Source organism: Neovison vison, chromosome 1, assembly GCF_020171115.1.
Source record: "Neovison vison isolate M4711 chromosome 1, ASM_NN_V1, whole genome shotgun sequence".
Taxonomy (NCBI): domain Eukaryota; kingdom Metazoa; phylum Chordata; class Mammalia; order Carnivora; family Mustelidae; genus Neogale; species Neogale vison.
In genome coordinates this window covers 271,947,414-271,965,000 of record NC_058091.1, presented here as the reverse complement: position 1 = coordinate 271,965,000, position 17,587 = coordinate 271,947,414, and the positions used below count along the sequence as shown (strand labels likewise).

Genomic DNA, 17,587 nt, shown 5'->3' with positions numbered 1-17,587 from the left:
CTGCACCAGACACCCCCGAGAAGCACTGTAAGAGGGACATGGGTGGGGAAAATATCCTTGAGACAAAGAGATGCAGAAGTCATTTCATCTCCCCAAACCTGGAGGCTTCTGGCTCCAGTTAGAATCCTGCTGAGGGTCAGTATTCCCAGCCTCTGTAAAGCAGCACAGGAAGTGGCCTAGAAAGAACCAGTGACTTCAGCGTGAATCTCACAGGAGTTGCATGTATTCCAAGATGACAGGTCCAACATACAGCAGTTACCCAGATCAGAGGTTGAATGCGGCCCTCCCCAGTGCCCCTAAACCACAGAGCTTAAGTCTCTCATCATCGCCCTAGGAGAAGGGTCTAAACAGAAACAAAGATTTTTCCTTTAAAACTCTTTCTTTGGGGCCAGGAGCCAGGAGCACCTCTGGGGACAGAAGGTTCCATTTTCCTCCAACACACAGACCTCTGCTCTCCAATGCATATTCCAGACAGATATTCTGCTCACAGTGAAGGCCTCCTATGGGGATGCCCACTTCACCCACAGACTAGTGCCTCTGTTTTGGAAAATTCCTCCCACTCTGGAAGAAGCCTTGGCCTCAGCTAGCCCATGGGCTCCCCTCCACGACCCATACTGTCTCCTTGATATTTGTTTCAACTCAGGATGTTCTGTGGTGCATTGTACAGCAGCCGGTCCCTGAGCACACACTGCTGAGAAGAGCCGCCCCCACACCCTTACTTTCCCAGCATTTGCCTTGCCAATTATTAGGACAATGGGCCAATTCTCATCCTGTGTTGTTCTTCGGGAAAATACTCGGGCTAGGGAACTGGCCTAGATTTGAAATGGAACAGCAGAAGTTGCCAATTAGCACTGAATTCCGTTTTTGCACCCCTAAAGAGGTTAGGGGAAAATTTATAAACGGCATGATCCCAGGCCCTCTAGGAACTCCTTAGATTCCTCAGATCTCTTGGGGTTGGGGCACATGTCAAAGGTCACTCCATCTAACTCTCTGTCCAGTGCTCAAATCCCTTACGGGATCTCATCAGTTTCTTTCTGAATGTTTGATGTGCTCAGCACCGTCCATGACAGGGTGTGGCACCTTTGGACAATTCTGTTGAATCAAAATGTCTTCCTTTAGCTGAATCAAATCCACCTTCCCATCGCTTCCAAACTTTGGTCCTGGCTAGTGAGTGTACCTAGCCAACCACTGAGTCTGTATTCCTAGGAAATCACCAGCCCTCAGGAAAACTGCTCATGGGCTAAAAATCAAAGTTCTGGGAAAACACAAGGGAAAGTCTACCAGAGGAGAAAGGCTGGTAGATAGAAAATGGGCTGGACTTTTCTCATGGCCCTGAAAGCAAGTCAGGTCACAGATTCAGCATGTGAAACATTTTCAGGCAGCCCCTAAAAGTCCAGCTGTACAGACATCAGAAAATGTGTGCAATCCCTACAACAGAATGGAAAGAGAGCAGGAGCTGTAGCCTTTGCTTTGTAAGAGTTCTCAGTCTTAACAGGAAGGTAAGGAGGAGTGGAAGCAGTTTGAGAAACCTGAAGCTTGGTCCAGATTCAGCAAGCCCTGCATGATGGACTGCACCAGTCTCCGTGGGAGGAGCTGGTCCTACAGCCAAAGGCCTTGGCTTCTCCCTGGAACTTCCTACTTCAAGTCTTTCCTGCTCATGCCTGGCTCAAACCTCTTTGACTCAGGCCAGCCCCACAATCTTGGAAGGGAAATTGGCTCAGAAACACAGAGGGAGCCTGGGACGGTCCCCCATTATGTGGGAAGAGCAAGAAAAAATGTGAAAAAATAAAACATCTCCCTTCCACATGGGGGAGATGGCAATTCAACACAACAGGCTAAGAGGGACAGACTGGGCAGGGGGTGGTCATCACCAAGATGACTAGCCCAACAATTCTGAAAGACGGATTTTTTTTGTTTTTCTTTTCACCTGTCATTCTTCTCAGTGCTGTCACTCTTTTCTCTCCCTCCTGGCAGAAGACAAGTTGTGACTTTTTTACTCCCACCAACAAGCTGCCTGGCTTTTGGGAGCACAGCTGTTATGGGATGGGAGGAGAATGGCATCCTCCAGAAGGGTGCTCAGAAGACTCAGGTTCTATCTTTCCCCTCTCCCTTGTCACAGCTGGGAAGCTTGCTGTTTGCCCAGGAAACATGAACACAAGTCCACGAGGACACGTGTCCTCTTATATGGACGCTATGGGCCAGGGGAGGAATCAGAGCTCTGGTACTTAAATGGAGGTGTAACCCTGCCCCTAGATAGCCCATCATATTCTGAGAGTGAGTCAAAGAGAGTCAGTAATAGTAGCTACTGAACAGCAGACCATGGCCTTAGGCTCCTTTTGAAAAAAATCAAAGTTAGCATTATCAAAAAGCAAACAGCAAGCATAAGGGCCTAAAAGTAAACTCCTCAACTATGTGAGTTAAGAAGTGAGCAACCCTAGCATCTCTTTCCCCGCCCTATCAGAGTACAGGAGCTTTAGATAGTTATGCTGCGTCCAAGTATGCTTTCTGATGTTGGTAGTGATAGGGTCCACGTGCCCCCTTGATTCCAGAGGTCTTCCCTCATCCCTACCACTAAAGCATTATTTTGGCACTGTGTATCCTGCAAGAGGTGGCTGTCCCCATGCCATCTGGCTGCCCTCTTTCTTTGTATGGGATGTGTCCCCCAACACACGTATATTGCCACCTCTATGGGCCAGAGACCTTCAGAAGTGAAAAATGCTCTCCACCTCAGACACAGTGAGATACTTGGTCACTGGATGTTCCTTCTTCAATGGTTACATAGAATATGCCCCTCTCCCTACTTTCATATGAAGATCTGACTGCTTCCTTCCCAGGCGTACCAGAAATAAACATCTCACCATCTATGGTCAAGGAGATAGATGCCCTCTTAGGGGTTTTTTGAAGATGGTAACAAAAACAAAACAAAAAAAAATGCCTTCCACTCCATTATCCTTGAAGGCGATCCTCAACCAAGGTGAACTTGAAAAAACCCATGAGGAAGAAAACAGAAACAGTGTTGGTGACCAAAGAAGCAAGTTACACTACAGTTACTGAAAGTCTGATCAGCATGTGAAGGACCTCATTTCTCTTCTCCTAGCTTTTTGTGTACCACCTTCCCCCAAGCCTGTTCCCCATCCACTCCCTCGGAGCCTCACTATCTACTACTCTTTTTTAAGGAGTGAACTGGTGATGCATTAACATGCCTCCCCACCACATTCCTAGCCCTGTCCACACAGAAGAGCCTGGTCATTGGGTTTTTGTTTTTTTTTTTAATTTCTTTTGTTCCATGCAGAAGAATTTTATTAGAACTTCTACTAACCATAAATCCTCCAAGGACTCTGAAGCATGACTCTCCAGAAGCAGAATGACAGACTTCCTGAACAACAAACAGGGAGACATTTTGAGTGTTCTGAAAAATAACACCAAGTGGGAATTTACTTGTTCCGGCAACTCTTGAACCAAGCACCAAACTCATTTTTGCACATATCCCTTATCAGGCCATTATACCAGAGCAGGAGAAATTCTACCCCTTGGAATAATCATTTCCATTGCTTCCCAAGCCAGGATATGCCTTGCCAAGTGTAACCCATATTCAAGAGCCATCTGCTTTAGCAATACAGGAAGCCACCAAAGGGGTGTGTTTTAGATAATCCTACAGCTCTGCTAGCCAAGGCTGCTTCTGGGGTGAGAAGGCATGCTGCTATTTGCCAGCTGTGGTCCCCAAGCCCAGCCCTGCTGAATCCTGTACAATGCACCAAGTAGAACTAGGGGAGAGCCCACTGACTTAGTCATTAACAAAACCCTTTTCACATGTCCAGATTCCAATAGGCAGATGTCAAAGGAGTCCTTGGGACAAGACTGTTCACCCTTTGTGGGACTCGCCTCCCTCCTCACTTGAAAAAGAGCCCATGCAGAGACCTAAAAGCTATATCCTATCCTGTGCCACCAATTAACCAACCGTGGCGGGTATCTGTGCCAGTGGAGGTGTACATTTTGTTTTAATTCAATGAGAAACGTGTTATACCTGCAAACAATATAAGCAAAGATGTTAGTGCCACCATGACATCTGAGGATGAGTATTCTTCCAAGAGTTAAAGAAATAAATTAAAGATGTTCACTTGCCCGTGTCAAGAATGTTATTGAGGGGAAAGCTGGTACTCCCACCATGAGCACCAGTTTCCTTCAGTTGTTCTTACCACTTGGGAACAGTCCCCAGTCCCCTCAGTCTCCCAGTTTTGAACCCAACTGGAGGTGACAGAATGCAGGGACAGTCTCAGCAGACTGATGGTCTTTCTCAGGTTCCACAAAGTGAGCTCTGTCCACCAACTCCTGGAGATGGGAACTTGTTTCCCAGCCCTAGAAATTAAACACTTCTGCTCCACAATTCTGCTCATCCAGAACAAGTGCAAGATCTTTTACCAGAGGGAACAGAGATTTCTAAATTCAGCTACCTGCATCTGCCTACAGTGTCTTTTAGCAAACACCTCCAACAGAAAAATGACACCAATTAAGCATAATTATTAGGATTTAACAGAGCCATTTTTCTATCTCAGGGCCATTTTACTGTTCCAAGCCCCCCAGTTTCCTTTGTCCTTAGACGGGCCTCAGATCAGTAAGTTAAAGGTATATATTGATTGGTCTTTATTATGTGGGGGACAACTGCCTTATTAAATTGAAATTATAGGTACATCTAGGGGAAAGTTCATTTTAAGTGCCAACTCAGAAAAACACTCTGAGACATAAACAACAGGCAAAGCTGAGGCTTTGCACAACAGAAGGCTTGGGGACAGGAACTGAGCTGAAAAGGAAGGCACACATTGTCTGAAATAGGGTAATAAGCTCAAGGATGCAGATTTTGACAGAATCTGCCCAGAATTTGTGGTGTCTCCTGCCCCAGAACAGGCACTGAGGAGGGAGGGAAATGTAATTATAAATTAAACATAATCAGGGATGCTCTGGGATATTGTTACACAACACACACACACACACACACACACACACTTTTCCTAGGGGTATTCAGCTTTCTGTCAATGAATAAAAAGCCTCTCCGATTATTTTGAAGGTTAAAAAGGGTGATGGGGTTGAGTGTCTGTGTGTACAAATGCTGTTGCTTAGATGCTCTCTAGCCTTCTGGCTCACTTTGCTCTTTCCCCTCCCCCCTTCCCTCCTCCTCTTCCTAGGACAAGACGAGTGCCCTGAGCCTCAGCAATGTGGCAGGCGTGTTCTACATCCTGATCGGGGGACTTGGACTAGCCATGCTGGTTGCCTTAATCGAGTTCTGCTACAAATCCCGTAGCGAATCCAAGCGGATGAAGGTGGCATCGTCTCCCCAGGCCTTTTTCCTACCCCATTCTGTGTTATCACTGGGTTTCCTGGGAGTCCCTGTACTAGAAAGGGTGGGGAGTGATGGGAGATTGAGGTCCATTTGAGGCAAGGGGCAGAAATCTGTGATGAGGAAGGTGACAAGAAAGGGGACAGCTTATGAGAAAGGAAGGAAGATGGGATGTGTCAGGTCTGGGAAACCACTGCAGCCGCCAGAGATGGGGAGGTGAGTTTAAAACTTAGGAGTCCAAGTGGACAGTCAACACAGTGTGAGGCAAGAGTGGCTGCAACAGAAGTAGATTCTCCCTGAGGTTGTCTTAACAGAAGTATAGCTCCCAAAATAGGGGAAGAGGTATCTACCTTCTGCAAGATAGATAATCTTGCCATGCTTAGTGAATTAGGTCTTTTCTTAGCCACTGTACTATGATACAGATTTTGGCAAAGAAGATTAAGCAAATTAGCTAGATGACCCCAAACCACATCAAATATAGCTGAAGGCATATAACCAGAGAAGAGAAGAATTAGGAAGGATATGAGACCTGTCTATAAAAATATGAAGACTTTTCAGGTAGAAAAAAATAGACGAGTTCTATGGGGTCCCAAAGTGTACAAGAACTAATGACGAAAAGCTATGGAGAACAGATGTTAACACAGTGAGATCAACTTTTCTTTCAGAGCCACCACCAAATGGGATGGACTGTCCTACTAAATAGCAAGCATCCCATCACAGGAGGTGTACAAGTAGAGGAAGAGTAACCCTTGGGGAGGAGGACAGAGATTCCAGACCTCAAAGAGAGTTTAGAAAAAAAGGCCTTCAAGACCCCTCACACTTCCTCATTTAGCTTCAATAAGAATATATTTCTGCAAGTATGAATTATGTGAGCAACACCATGAGCAAGACATCACGACGAGACAGGACTGAGATGCGATCTGTGACCATCGGCACTTTCAACAAAAAACCACACAGAAAATTACTCAGTGAAGCAACTTATAAATAGGAAGGTCGATAGGAATACAGAGGAGGGAATTAGAAAAGGCTTCCGGGATGAGGCAAAAATTAAGAGGAAAGATGAGTGGGACTCAGAGCAATGAAGGTAGAGAGAAAACACAGTCACTCTAAGCAACGTACCCCTAGGGCTATGACATTGGCTTGACTAGACTAGGAAGATTCACTGGTAGGATTTGCTCTCCTAGAATGGGCCCTAAGAAGTCCATAGAAGTTCAGTACACCTACTGCGGAGTCACGACTACAGCCTCCTGCCTAGCCTCTCCCTGCCTTGGGGCAACAGCCCTACACATATCTCCAGGGTCACTCTAGGAAAAGACATGGCTGGACACTTGCTTCCCCTGTTTGGAAACTCTGTATTCAGTTCTGTACACAGAGAGTAGGAGTTGGAGGAGGAGCGCCTTATGTCCTGGCATTCAGACCTTCTGTCCTGGCATTCAACGTTTCCACATCATGGTTCCAGCCTACTTTCCCCTCCCCAACAGTCTGCTTTCCTTACATACTACGCACTCCAGCCACCCACCTCGTGCTTCCCACCCATGTGCCTTAATGCAGGCTAATCTCTCTCTCCATCTTCTGCCCACAGGGCCCATTTAAAAGGCAATTTAACTAAGATACAATAACAAGGAACAATTAAGGGATGGTAGTATGATGGTATTTAACCAGGGGACCTAGGAACACCTCATTCCTGCCCTTGACCAGCTCACCCACTACCAGATCTTCTCAGAAAGGACAAAGCAGAGCAAAAGCATGGGCCTCAAATTCTAAACCCAGGGTAGACCTCCAAGAAGCTTGGCAAACACAACGAGGTCTCCTAGAACCTAAACAAAGATTTCTTTGCCCATTCCATCTAAAACCTCAACCGAAATATTCTCATATCTTACCCTCCAAAGTGAGAAAAGGCCACTCTGGAACAGAGTGGAACAGAGAAAGAGCTAGGTGAGCTACAATCTTTACAACCCTCCAAAAACTTCCACATGGACTGTGACCCAAACCAAGGGCCCAGGATTGGCCCAGTCCACAATGCAGTATCTCCTTCTCACTGCTTCCCTAGAGCACAGTGCATGTGGTGGTCTGAAACATGGACTCTATAGAGACTGAGTGTTTGAGTATAAACCCTGCCTGCTTCATTTGTTAACTGTGTCATCTGGGATAAGTTCCAGTAGCTCTCTGAGCCTCATTTTCTGCAAAATGGGGCTAGTGGCAATACATATCTCCTAAAATTGGTGTGAGCTTTCTTTGAAAAATATAAAGGGGTTGGCAAAATGTCTGAGTCATGATAAGCTCTCAGTAAATAACAATACTAACAATGATAACTAGGATTTATAATATTTCCTATTAATGACCAGCCACAGTCTTTTTAAGACTTCTTTTATTGCCCCTACTTACAGGTCCTAGGTTTTTTGACCTATATAGTTTGTAATTTCCTGAAGGTAAGAAGCTGTGTCTAATTTCTCTTTGGATATCCCACACACATAGGATAACTATTAGTAAAATTAATGTGGAATTGTACCCTAAAGAGAAAATCTCAAGACTGAGGTGATTCATGGGGGAGAGCTGCTATCTGAGTAAGCAAATACAACCATCAAGACCACCCAGCCTAGAAGCACAGACAACATCATCCAAGCTGGTTCTGGCTACATCTGTGCTCATAAAATCTGATGAGAGCAGGCATCCACCAAGCAGGAAGTGCTTAGACTTCTGGCCCTTTCTATGGGATTACATGTCCCACTAATCATGGTCGATGTCAGGTAATGGTACCAGGGTGGCTCAAGACGAGGATCCTCTTAAAACTAGACAGATGATTTTTACCACCGAAGTCACAACATTCAGGTTAAGACAATACTTAGAAGAGGCCACTGAGTCAGGTCAGAACTTCTTGGGGACATTGGTACCCTTCCCTTTACAAAGATGTTGAATTTCTCAGAAACAAATGCCAGGATCTCTTGGAATCATTCATCCAAGGTCTTCCGCCATGATCTTTTATAGTTAATCCCACTGGTTGGCACAATTTCTGCCCAATTCACCAAGGCTCCTCATAGAATTTTTAGTCTTCCAACTGCAGAAAAGATGCTTCTACTGTCTTTATTGATCAACCCAACCCTTCATTTTTGAAGCTCCATCAACTTCTCTTATCCAAAGGAGAAAAGTAAAATACCATCTACTTGCCTCTCAGACTTCACAGCTTTGCAATTTTCTTTATTATTCTGTGATTAGCCTTACCCAGAGGCAGTTAACTCTTTACAGACATGGGGTCTCCACCTCACACAAAGGGCTCTGTTAACAGTGTCATGGGCCTTTAGTCAGAACCTTGCACAAATGTTTAAAAAAAAAAGAGAGAGAGAACCTTCCCTCTTATTCCTTTCATTGATCACAGTGTTTAGCCAACTTTAAGGCTTTGAGCCTCTAAACATAGTTCAGGGCCAACCCTTAATTTCTCAACAGTAGTTAGGGAGCCCTTCCTCGCTGTGCATGGAAGAGAGAAAAAAGAAAGGAAGGGAGTAGAAAAGGGTAAGAAGAAGGAAAAGACGGGAAGAAGACATGTTTTTAGTAACTTCCATGTTCAGAGTGCTTTATATATTTTTTTTAAGATTTTATTTTAAGATTTATTTTTTTAAGATTTTATTTCTTCTGCAGAGAGGAAGGCAGAGAGAGAGAGGGGGAAGCAGGCTTCCCACTGAGCAGAGAGCCCCATGTGGGGCTCGATCCCAGGACCCTGGGATCATGACCTGAGATGAAGGCAGAGGCTTTAACCCATTGAGCCACCCAGGTGCCCCTATATACAGTTTTATTAGCCTGGTAACGTGTTGGGCTTGTAGTTCTATAGATGAAGAAATAGTGGTTCAGAGAAGCTAAGGAGCTTGGCCTAGGAAGGTCACACAAGCTAGCAGCTGGACAAACAGAATTAGACTTCCAATGCAGGAACAGATCATTGTGAGCACCTACTATGTTTCTCCTCCAGCAGCAGTCACAGTGAATAGACAAATAAGATGCAGCCCTATCCTTAGGTTTTCCTCATGCAGTTGTTGAGGCCATCCATTATAGGTCATCTTTTGCTTGTGTGTTGAGTCCCTTTCCCTTTTGACAAGTCACACAAGCAAGACACACAGCAGGTGTTACAGGCAGAGTGGGAAGGCACCCTGGAGGCATTCCTTCCACAAAGACATACTGAGCACCACTGTATGCTAGGCATTGCTCAGCACTGGGGACACAGTCAGGAACAAAACAGACATAGCTTCTGTTCTCAGGAAACTATAAGTGTGATGGGAAGACAGAAAAAATATGTATACATTTACATGTTCAATGAGGGTTTGAACAAAAACGCTGGCGCTGTCAAGTCCTGATCAGGGAATGAGGGTTGGCACAGGTCAAAGGGGTTCCCCTGAGAAACTGATGTCCAGCAGAGTTGAAATGTGGAAGGAATTAACCAGGGGGAAAGAGCTGCCTGCAAAGGATTCACGTGTATCAGAGACCCAAAGACTACAACTTTTGCCCAGAAATGGGAAGAAGTCCAGGATGACCAGGGCCCAGGAAGACTATGGGAAGAACATGAGAGTTGGGGACTCAGGGAGGGACTTCAGACAACTTTTCCATTGAGCAGAATCTGAATGGTCATATAGTAGCAAAAATACACAACCCAAGACACAGTTCAGACTGAAGTCTCAGATACTCAGTGCCTCTCCTCTACCTGGGGAAAAAGACCAGAACTGAGTCCTTAGCTGATATCAAAGATAACCAGGGTCTGTAATACTGCCCACTTAGCTCCCTGTAGAAACTAACTGTGTATATGACACGAGCTGTGGTTAAGCCACAGCAGCTGAGGTTTGCATGCTTCCCTGGAATCATCAACCAGCTGGGAGACTTGGAATGCGGGATGCATCCTCCGCACCAGGCGGTCACTCTGGCTCATAGCACGCGTGCTAGTAGGAGGTCATCACTGAGGTCTGAGCTCTCATTAGGGTGTTTTAGGATGGGCAGTGGCTGGGAGACTTTTCTTAGAAAAGCAACTGGTTGAAAAGTTAGGATATAATCACAGAAAAATGAGTCTCTGAAGAGGCAACTTGGGGGACTTTGAGGCTGGACTTTTCACTCACACTTTTCTCCCTGAGCATCAGCTTCAAACATACTGTAAAGATGAACTTTAAGAATGGCTGGTACATCAAGGATGGACACGGGAGAACTGCATTTCGCAGAAGCAAGGGGAAGAATGATAGGAGCCTAAGACAGCTTAGCTACAGGGGACACAGTTAGGACGTCATCTGCTTTGACTTTAGGGGACAGATAATTCTAACCTTAAATCAATCAATCATAAGTCCTCAGTTTCTCTGTAGAGTGAAGGATATAAATACCAACCTTGTTTGCATATTAGAATTACCTGAAGAGTTTTCAAAAATCCAGATGTTCAGGCCAGGCCGTACACTACACTTAGTAAGTCAGCACCTTGGAGGGTATGTCTCGGACATCAATGTGTTTCCCTCAGAACTCCCCATGTGCAGTCAAATCTGGGAATTAATGATCTAGTCATTTTTAGCATTGCTTTCCACTCCCAAGTTCTGACTCTATTCATCTCTTCTCCTAAGATCCCATAAATGTGTTAGAAAGGAAGCCAGTAAGAAGGTAGCACTCATTGTCAATGGGAGGATGGAATCATTGACCACAGAGAAGCCCTCAGCTTTCTGGAAAACCACTTCTGAGTGGTATGAGTTTGGAGGGTTTTAGCTACATGCCCGGCTAAGTTATATCAGACCAATACTGATCTGCCACCAATCTTCTCCTTTAAGATAAATTCATCAAATACCACCAATTGCAATGGAATATTATGGGACTATATGAGACCTTTTGAAAAACAAAGCCCAAGGTGATCTGTGTGAGCTTTAAACTTTATTTTCTAATAAAGGGATGTGGCAGAAAAAAAATCATAGAAGATAAACATTCCAGGCTAATCCACAGAAGGTTCCATACTTCCCTCCACACAAGTGAGAACCAGTAACCATTAATTCCTTGGGTTTTCTTTTCACCTTTCCCCCATAGAGCATCACAGTCATATTTATTTGGCCTTCACTTAGAAGAATGCAATCAAGGTCATACTTCCTTTTGAGTGGAAGACAATGAAAACAGAATGTAAATAAATCAAGACTGGAGGTTTGAGAAGGCAGAGCCAGTATGGGCAGAGCATCCTTTGGGGAAAATCTGTCTGAATCAGGAATTTCAAAAAGAAGCCTTAAAAACATTATCAGAACTGCCGGTAGTAAGAGCAGACTCTCAGCATAGTACAATAGAACCAAAACTGCTGTTTAAGTCAGTCTGGCCACCAGAGATTGACTGACTTCTCTGATGGCTAGAATCCTAGCAATATGCAAAGGAGAAAGCACATAAACTTTTTGAGAAGGGTCCAAGGTGGTTGGCTTTTTAAAGACAAATTTAAAATATTAAACATCTATATACTGGACACTATAGGAGACTGCTAAGGAATGGGAAGAAATGAACCTTGCCTTCTTCCAGAGAGCTCTCTTAAAGAAGACGAAACCTACATCAGCAGAAGCAGAACCATTATAAAAGCATGTATAATGTAGGAGCACCGAGGCCGGGTGGGGGCAAGGGGCCAAATACTTGCTAGGACAACCTAGAATGTCTTCAAGAAGTAGGTGAGAACCGAATTAGCTTGAAGGATCAGTAGGATTGGTCTCAGAAAACTCTCAACTCATAGATAATTCTTCTTTATGTTGATTCCCAAGAAGCCAAAAATTCTACGGTATCACTTAATGGCAGATTAGAAATGACAGGAAGAGAGAAGGGTTTGGATTTCATGTCATGAAGCTTCTTTCTCCAAAGGAACTCAGAACAGAACCCTTCCTCTTATCTAATAATATATGGTTCTAATTCCAGGTTGTGGTCTTGAACATTCCACCTCACCCGTCTGATCCCAGGGTGATCACTGAAGTCCTTTTCATATCTAGAATTCTAATATTCTGGAAATCCCAAGCTTAGCAGCACTGATTTGATGTGTCAGTCTGGAAGTCAGATTATAAGTGTGCTGCTGGGGAAACGGCTGACATGCAGATAATGATCTTTGGAATGTATTCTTTCCTTTAGCCCATGCTTCTTTCCAATTACATTTTGAATATTAGTCAAATAAGTACTCCATTCCCATTACACATGCTACTAGAGGTAGGATAGGATTTTTCCTGAAGTAAATCAGAGGTAGTTTTAAATTTTAACAATGATAACACACTCCTTTAAAAAAATTTCAAATAATTTTTCATGCAGTAGCACTGTTCTTGCTAATAAAATTCTGCAGATGCATAGATAATCACATTTTACAAACATGGAGATTTAAAAGTCTAGAGAGGTAAGGAGATACGTGCAAGGCCATACAACTAGTTGATGTCAGAACCAAAACTAAAATCCCAAGTTTTCTCAACTTTTCCATTTGGTAATATTGCAATATTTATTATCCTTAACACTACCATGGTCATAGTCCATCTTTAGAAATCACAGAATATAAGAGCTAGAAAGGATCTTAGTGACCACCCAGTCCAACACAGAGAGCCACTCAGCAGTTTTGGGACTTTGTGGGAAGCCAAGGTTAGCATTCAAGTTAAGGAGAAAAGGCAGATGGGGAGGAGAAGTAGGGTGAGATTTTAAGGCCAGCATTGACTCATTCTCCTTGCCAATCACTGCCAAGGACCTGGGGAAGAACCCCCGGTCCTCCTGAAAAGGGTTTCTGTTTGATCCCACAGCAATCCATCAATGAAGCCATACGGACATCGACGCTCCCACGTAACAGTGGGGCAGGAGCCAGCGGTGGCGGGAGTGGAGAAAACGGCCGGGTAGTCAGCCACGACTTCCCCAAGTCCATGCAGTCAATTCCCTGCATGAGCCACAGTTCAGGGATGCCCTTGGGAGCCACGGGATTGTAACTGGAGCAGATGGAGACCCCTTGGGGAGCACGCTCAAGCTCCCCCAGTTCCATCCCAAACCCTTCAGTGCCAAAAACAATAAAACGAAACGCAACCGCCACCAACCACCATGACCACAAGGAAGATGATTCAACAGAATTTCCTGAAGAATTGAAAAATCATTTTGCTGTCCCTTTTCCTTTTTTGATGTTCTTTCACACTTTTCCGTTTGCTAAGTGAGGATGACGAACAACACTGCCCTGCAATGAGTGGGGAGTAACGCTAATAGGCCTGTGTCTCTGAAACAGAGTCACGGGAACATTAATGAGGAAACTGGACTGTTTTCTTTTATTCGGTTGTTAATATGTCTTATTGTGTGTGATATTTTTTTCTTACTAATATCCATGGTTTGCCGGTTCTGTTAGGCCCCTTCCTCCTCCTGGCTTCTTACTCCCAACTCCTTCCCCACGTCTCTTCGGTTTTCGGATTGGAGATTAAAGGTTCATTCTACCACACAAGCAAGCAAAAGGAAAAAAGCAACCTTCAAACTAATTCACCACTGGAGCTCTCTAAGTTACCCTCCGTTTCTCAGCCGCAAGCCATGGATGAGGATGCATACTGCTGAAGGAGTGGACTGCCTTCCCCAGGAAGGGCACTTCCTAGGCCCTGATATAGCTGAGGACACAGACGAGAAGGAGTTCAGACCAAGGGTGGTGGAGAGGGCAAAGGTAGATGTGCAATCAGAGGAGGACACAAGCAGTTATTGCTGGAGGCTCAGAGAAAGCTTCCTTTAATGTGTAACAGCCATCCCACAGGCTTTAGATGGGATGGTATGCTGTCTTCACAGAGTCAACCTCAGTGCTGAGAAGTACGTCTTTCTGCTATGCTCAAGTCCAAAGGCACTCTGCTAGCTGAACTGGCCTCCTGAACCGAGTACAGCCTTGGAAATAGCTGAAAGCCAGGGAGATACTGTCCATGATTTTCACTTTTCATTTGCTTGACATCTGAGCAGGAACCCCACTGTGGAGTAGACCCTCTCTTCAGAGCTTCTGATATGGGAGGAAATGCTATGCAAACTAAGTACAAAATAAAGGGTGGAAGAATTTTGGAAGAGGAAGCGTCATGCAAGCCCATAAGCAAGAGTACTTTTCATGGTGTGTCCTGTCCTAGGATTCAGAGACCAAATATGAAGCTTAGGGTTTTGCTGACTTACGGAATATGGATTTTCATGTCCATTCGAAAGTGTTTTAGCATGTGGCCAGGTAACATTCTGTCACTTTAGAAAGTAAAATGCCCAAGGATGAGTAACTTTAAGGAAGACATGAAGACGAATGAAGTTGATAATGACATTGGGGGACCTTAAAATCACTGACCCCAACTTCTAAGAAGGCTGACCTTCCCCCTGGCTAAGACAGAATGAGGATGTATTAGTCCAATACCAGACTCAATATGCCCATGATTGTGACTATAAAGCTGAATTAAAGCAAGATTGGAGAAATGACAGGGTTCATGGAGAGAAGCCCAGGCTGACTGCAACTTTAGTTGGGAGTGGGGTTCCTGGCACATAGCTTTCTTGGAGATCCCAGCTCTCATTCTTGGTGCAATTGGCTTCCAGCTGTCCAGCAGCCACTCTCCTAGGTGCATGATTCAGTGTGTGCCATGTGTCTTTAGCTTTTATTGATGACCATGTTCTGGCTTGTTTCCTTACCCCCTACTTATCCAGTCTTCTCTGCGAGGGGTTATTATTAACAACTGACGGACAAAAGGTTTGGAAGCCTACCAACAAGTAGGTGCAACATGACTGGTTTCATCTGTGGACTCTCTCAGTGGACACCCACCATCTCTATGTGTCTCCCATTCTCCTAATAACACCTGTAGCAAAGAACCATCCCCAAATCATACTCTTCACTCTTTCAACTCAAGTGCTGTCCAGTCTCTCACGTGTCAGTGTGGGCATGGTACGTGAAGCAGGACCGTCAAGATGGATTTTTACCTTTCACTACTGCCAGCTGATGTCTTCCCCATCCCCTGCCCTCCCACCAGATTTTTTTCAGCTCGTAGCCTACCACTGCAGAATCTGATATGACCCACCATTAGGGAGTGCATTTCAGAGGAGTTGGAAATAACCTTATTACTATCAACACGCTTCAAAGACCTTTTGCCTTTGGTAAAATGCCTCTCCAGCCACTGAGCTCACCAGTAACATGATCTGAGAGGGAGAGACCATCTAAGCTAACAACGAGGGTCTATGTTGTGTGGGGTCCAAGACTCCAGAGGAAGAAGGTTTTTATCAATGGAGGGGTGACGGGGAAAACAATAGCAAGAAAAAAGTTAACTTGTATTATGTATTTTTACTACACTTTTCTTAAAAATAGAGCAATGGGAAAACTCTGAAAGAGAATGACATTTTTCTCAACAGGAATCCATACTTAACAGTTCTGGCTTTCATTAAATTTTGCTCTTTGGTACCTGGGCCTTTTATTTAACATCTATATTTGTTTTAATTCTCTTAGCAGATGTGTGAAAGATTTTTGCTTGATCAAACACTAAATAGTTTGGTTCCTGTTTTTCTTTCAAGTAGCCAGGGTTTTGGGGGGTTTTTTTCTTTTGGTATTTGCATAAAATGAAAATATCACCAAGAATTAAATCACTGTGGATCCATTACCTACTTTTCATATTTGTCCATTCCATTTTTGTGCCATTTCTGAAGCCAGAGCTCTAGAGGTTATGTTACTTCCTCATTGCCGAACCTAAGATTAGTACATTTTCAATGGTAACCACCATTCCTGATTCATAAACAGCTCTCAAATAAGTCATTTCAGCCAAACTAGTTCACTCGGAGTTATTCATTCATATAGGATAACCAAAAAAAAAAAAAAGGGAAAAAAAGGCCAAGTGATAATGGTTTCCAAAGGCCACATTTCCACCTTCATGGGGGGCAAGGTTTGACAAACAATGGTCACAGTACTAGAGAACTGAATGGCTCACGGGGTGGGTCTTCCAGACACCCTCAAACTGGAGTCTAGGTATCTGTGATGTGCAGAGTTCCAACTAAAACCAATGTAGACTGCTTAAAAACACACAGTCTTGGTCCCAGAGTACCCTCTCATTTTTGCCTGTAAGTTTTTCTTTCATTCCAGCAAGAGTGAAAGATCCTTTCTATAAAGGATCTGACATTGGTTGACATTTAGATACTGATAATTAAGAACAGCTTCAAATGTTTCCTTTCCCAAGGAATTTTGCATATTAACAAGGGTCAGAGGTCTCAAATAAATGAACGAAGTTCTAATTGTGGCCTTTCAGGCAGTAACTACCATCTCTGTGGGAAAGGGCTGAGGGAAGGGGAAGAAGCTAATGGACTTGTGTGCAGCTCCAACAATCGTTTGGACTCACCTGAAGTCACCTCTAGCACCCAGGTGCCTCTGAATGAAGACACGTTAACAGCAGCTAACAGGTGGAGAGAACTCATCTCGGTCACCTCACTTTAAGGTAGTTAGGATAATGATCCTAACAGCTATAAGAGCACGGGTTACCACTTACTCTGTCAAGCACACTTCATACCTTCTATATCATGACAGTGGCCCTCTAAGGAAGGGCTTTACAGAAGAGGAACTCAGGCTTTAAAAGATGACATAACTTGCTCACACTCCTGGAAGTGACAGAGCCAGGATGTGAACTGGGTCTGCCTAAATCCAAAGCCTTTACATCGCCCATCGACTCCTAAGCAGGTCATGACACATCGCGGCTGGGAAAATAATGGGCAAACAGTTCTCTGCCTTCCTGTAATGCCAAAATAACTGGAGGCGGGGGTGGCTGGTTACGGCTATACCTGCCACACCTTTGGGAAAGCCAGCCTGTCTTTCTGGGTATGAGAGATCACTAATCCAGACAGGACTACAAAAGGGGGGAAGAGGAGGAAGAGTTACTTTTAGTCCCTTTAAAATAGATCCAGGTTAGGGAGCAGCAAACCTGTTGGAAAAGGGACAGAGTTGCCTGCACAATGGTTGATTTCAGCCTGGAGAAGATCTTCGGGGTTGTCCTGGGGAAAGCAGAGCTAGATTTCTGTGTGGCCAAGACCGGCTTCCATTCTGGGAAGTACAGGGCAATGAACTTAGCCTCTTCTCAGAAAGGAGTTCCTAACAGTCACAGTATGCGCAGAGTATATTAGACCGCCCCTGGAGTTGATACAAACCCTTGTAAAGGAGATGCCACAAATGTGAAAGTTGACATACATATCCACTAATTTTTCTTACTTTATCTTGCATTTTTTATAGCCCTATTCAGGTTATCTGGTCAGTAGCACCCTAATACACACCCACAGAGGGTCAGCAATGCCCTACAGAAGTAAGGATGAGTATCT

General features: G+C 44.4%; 1 protein-coding gene across 2 annotated transcripts in view; it reads left to right on the top strand.

The window, feature by feature from the left end:
• Positions 1–15,891, top strand: part of GRIA1 (glutamate ionotropic receptor AMPA type subunit 1) — a 308,116-nt gene extending 292,225 nt beyond the window's left edge. For both annotated transcript variants that reach the window (XM_044230963.1, XM_044230971.1), the window contains exons 15-16: positions 5,181–5,315; positions 13,048–15,891. In XM_044230963.1, coding sequence (XP_044086898.1) covers positions 5,181–5,315; positions 13,048–13,248 — 336 coding nt within the window. In that variant the 3' untranslated portion in view covers positions 13,249–15,891. The remainder of the gene's footprint in view (positions 1–5,180; positions 5,316–13,047) is intronic.
• Positions 15,892–17,587: the final 1,696 nt, after the last annotated feature.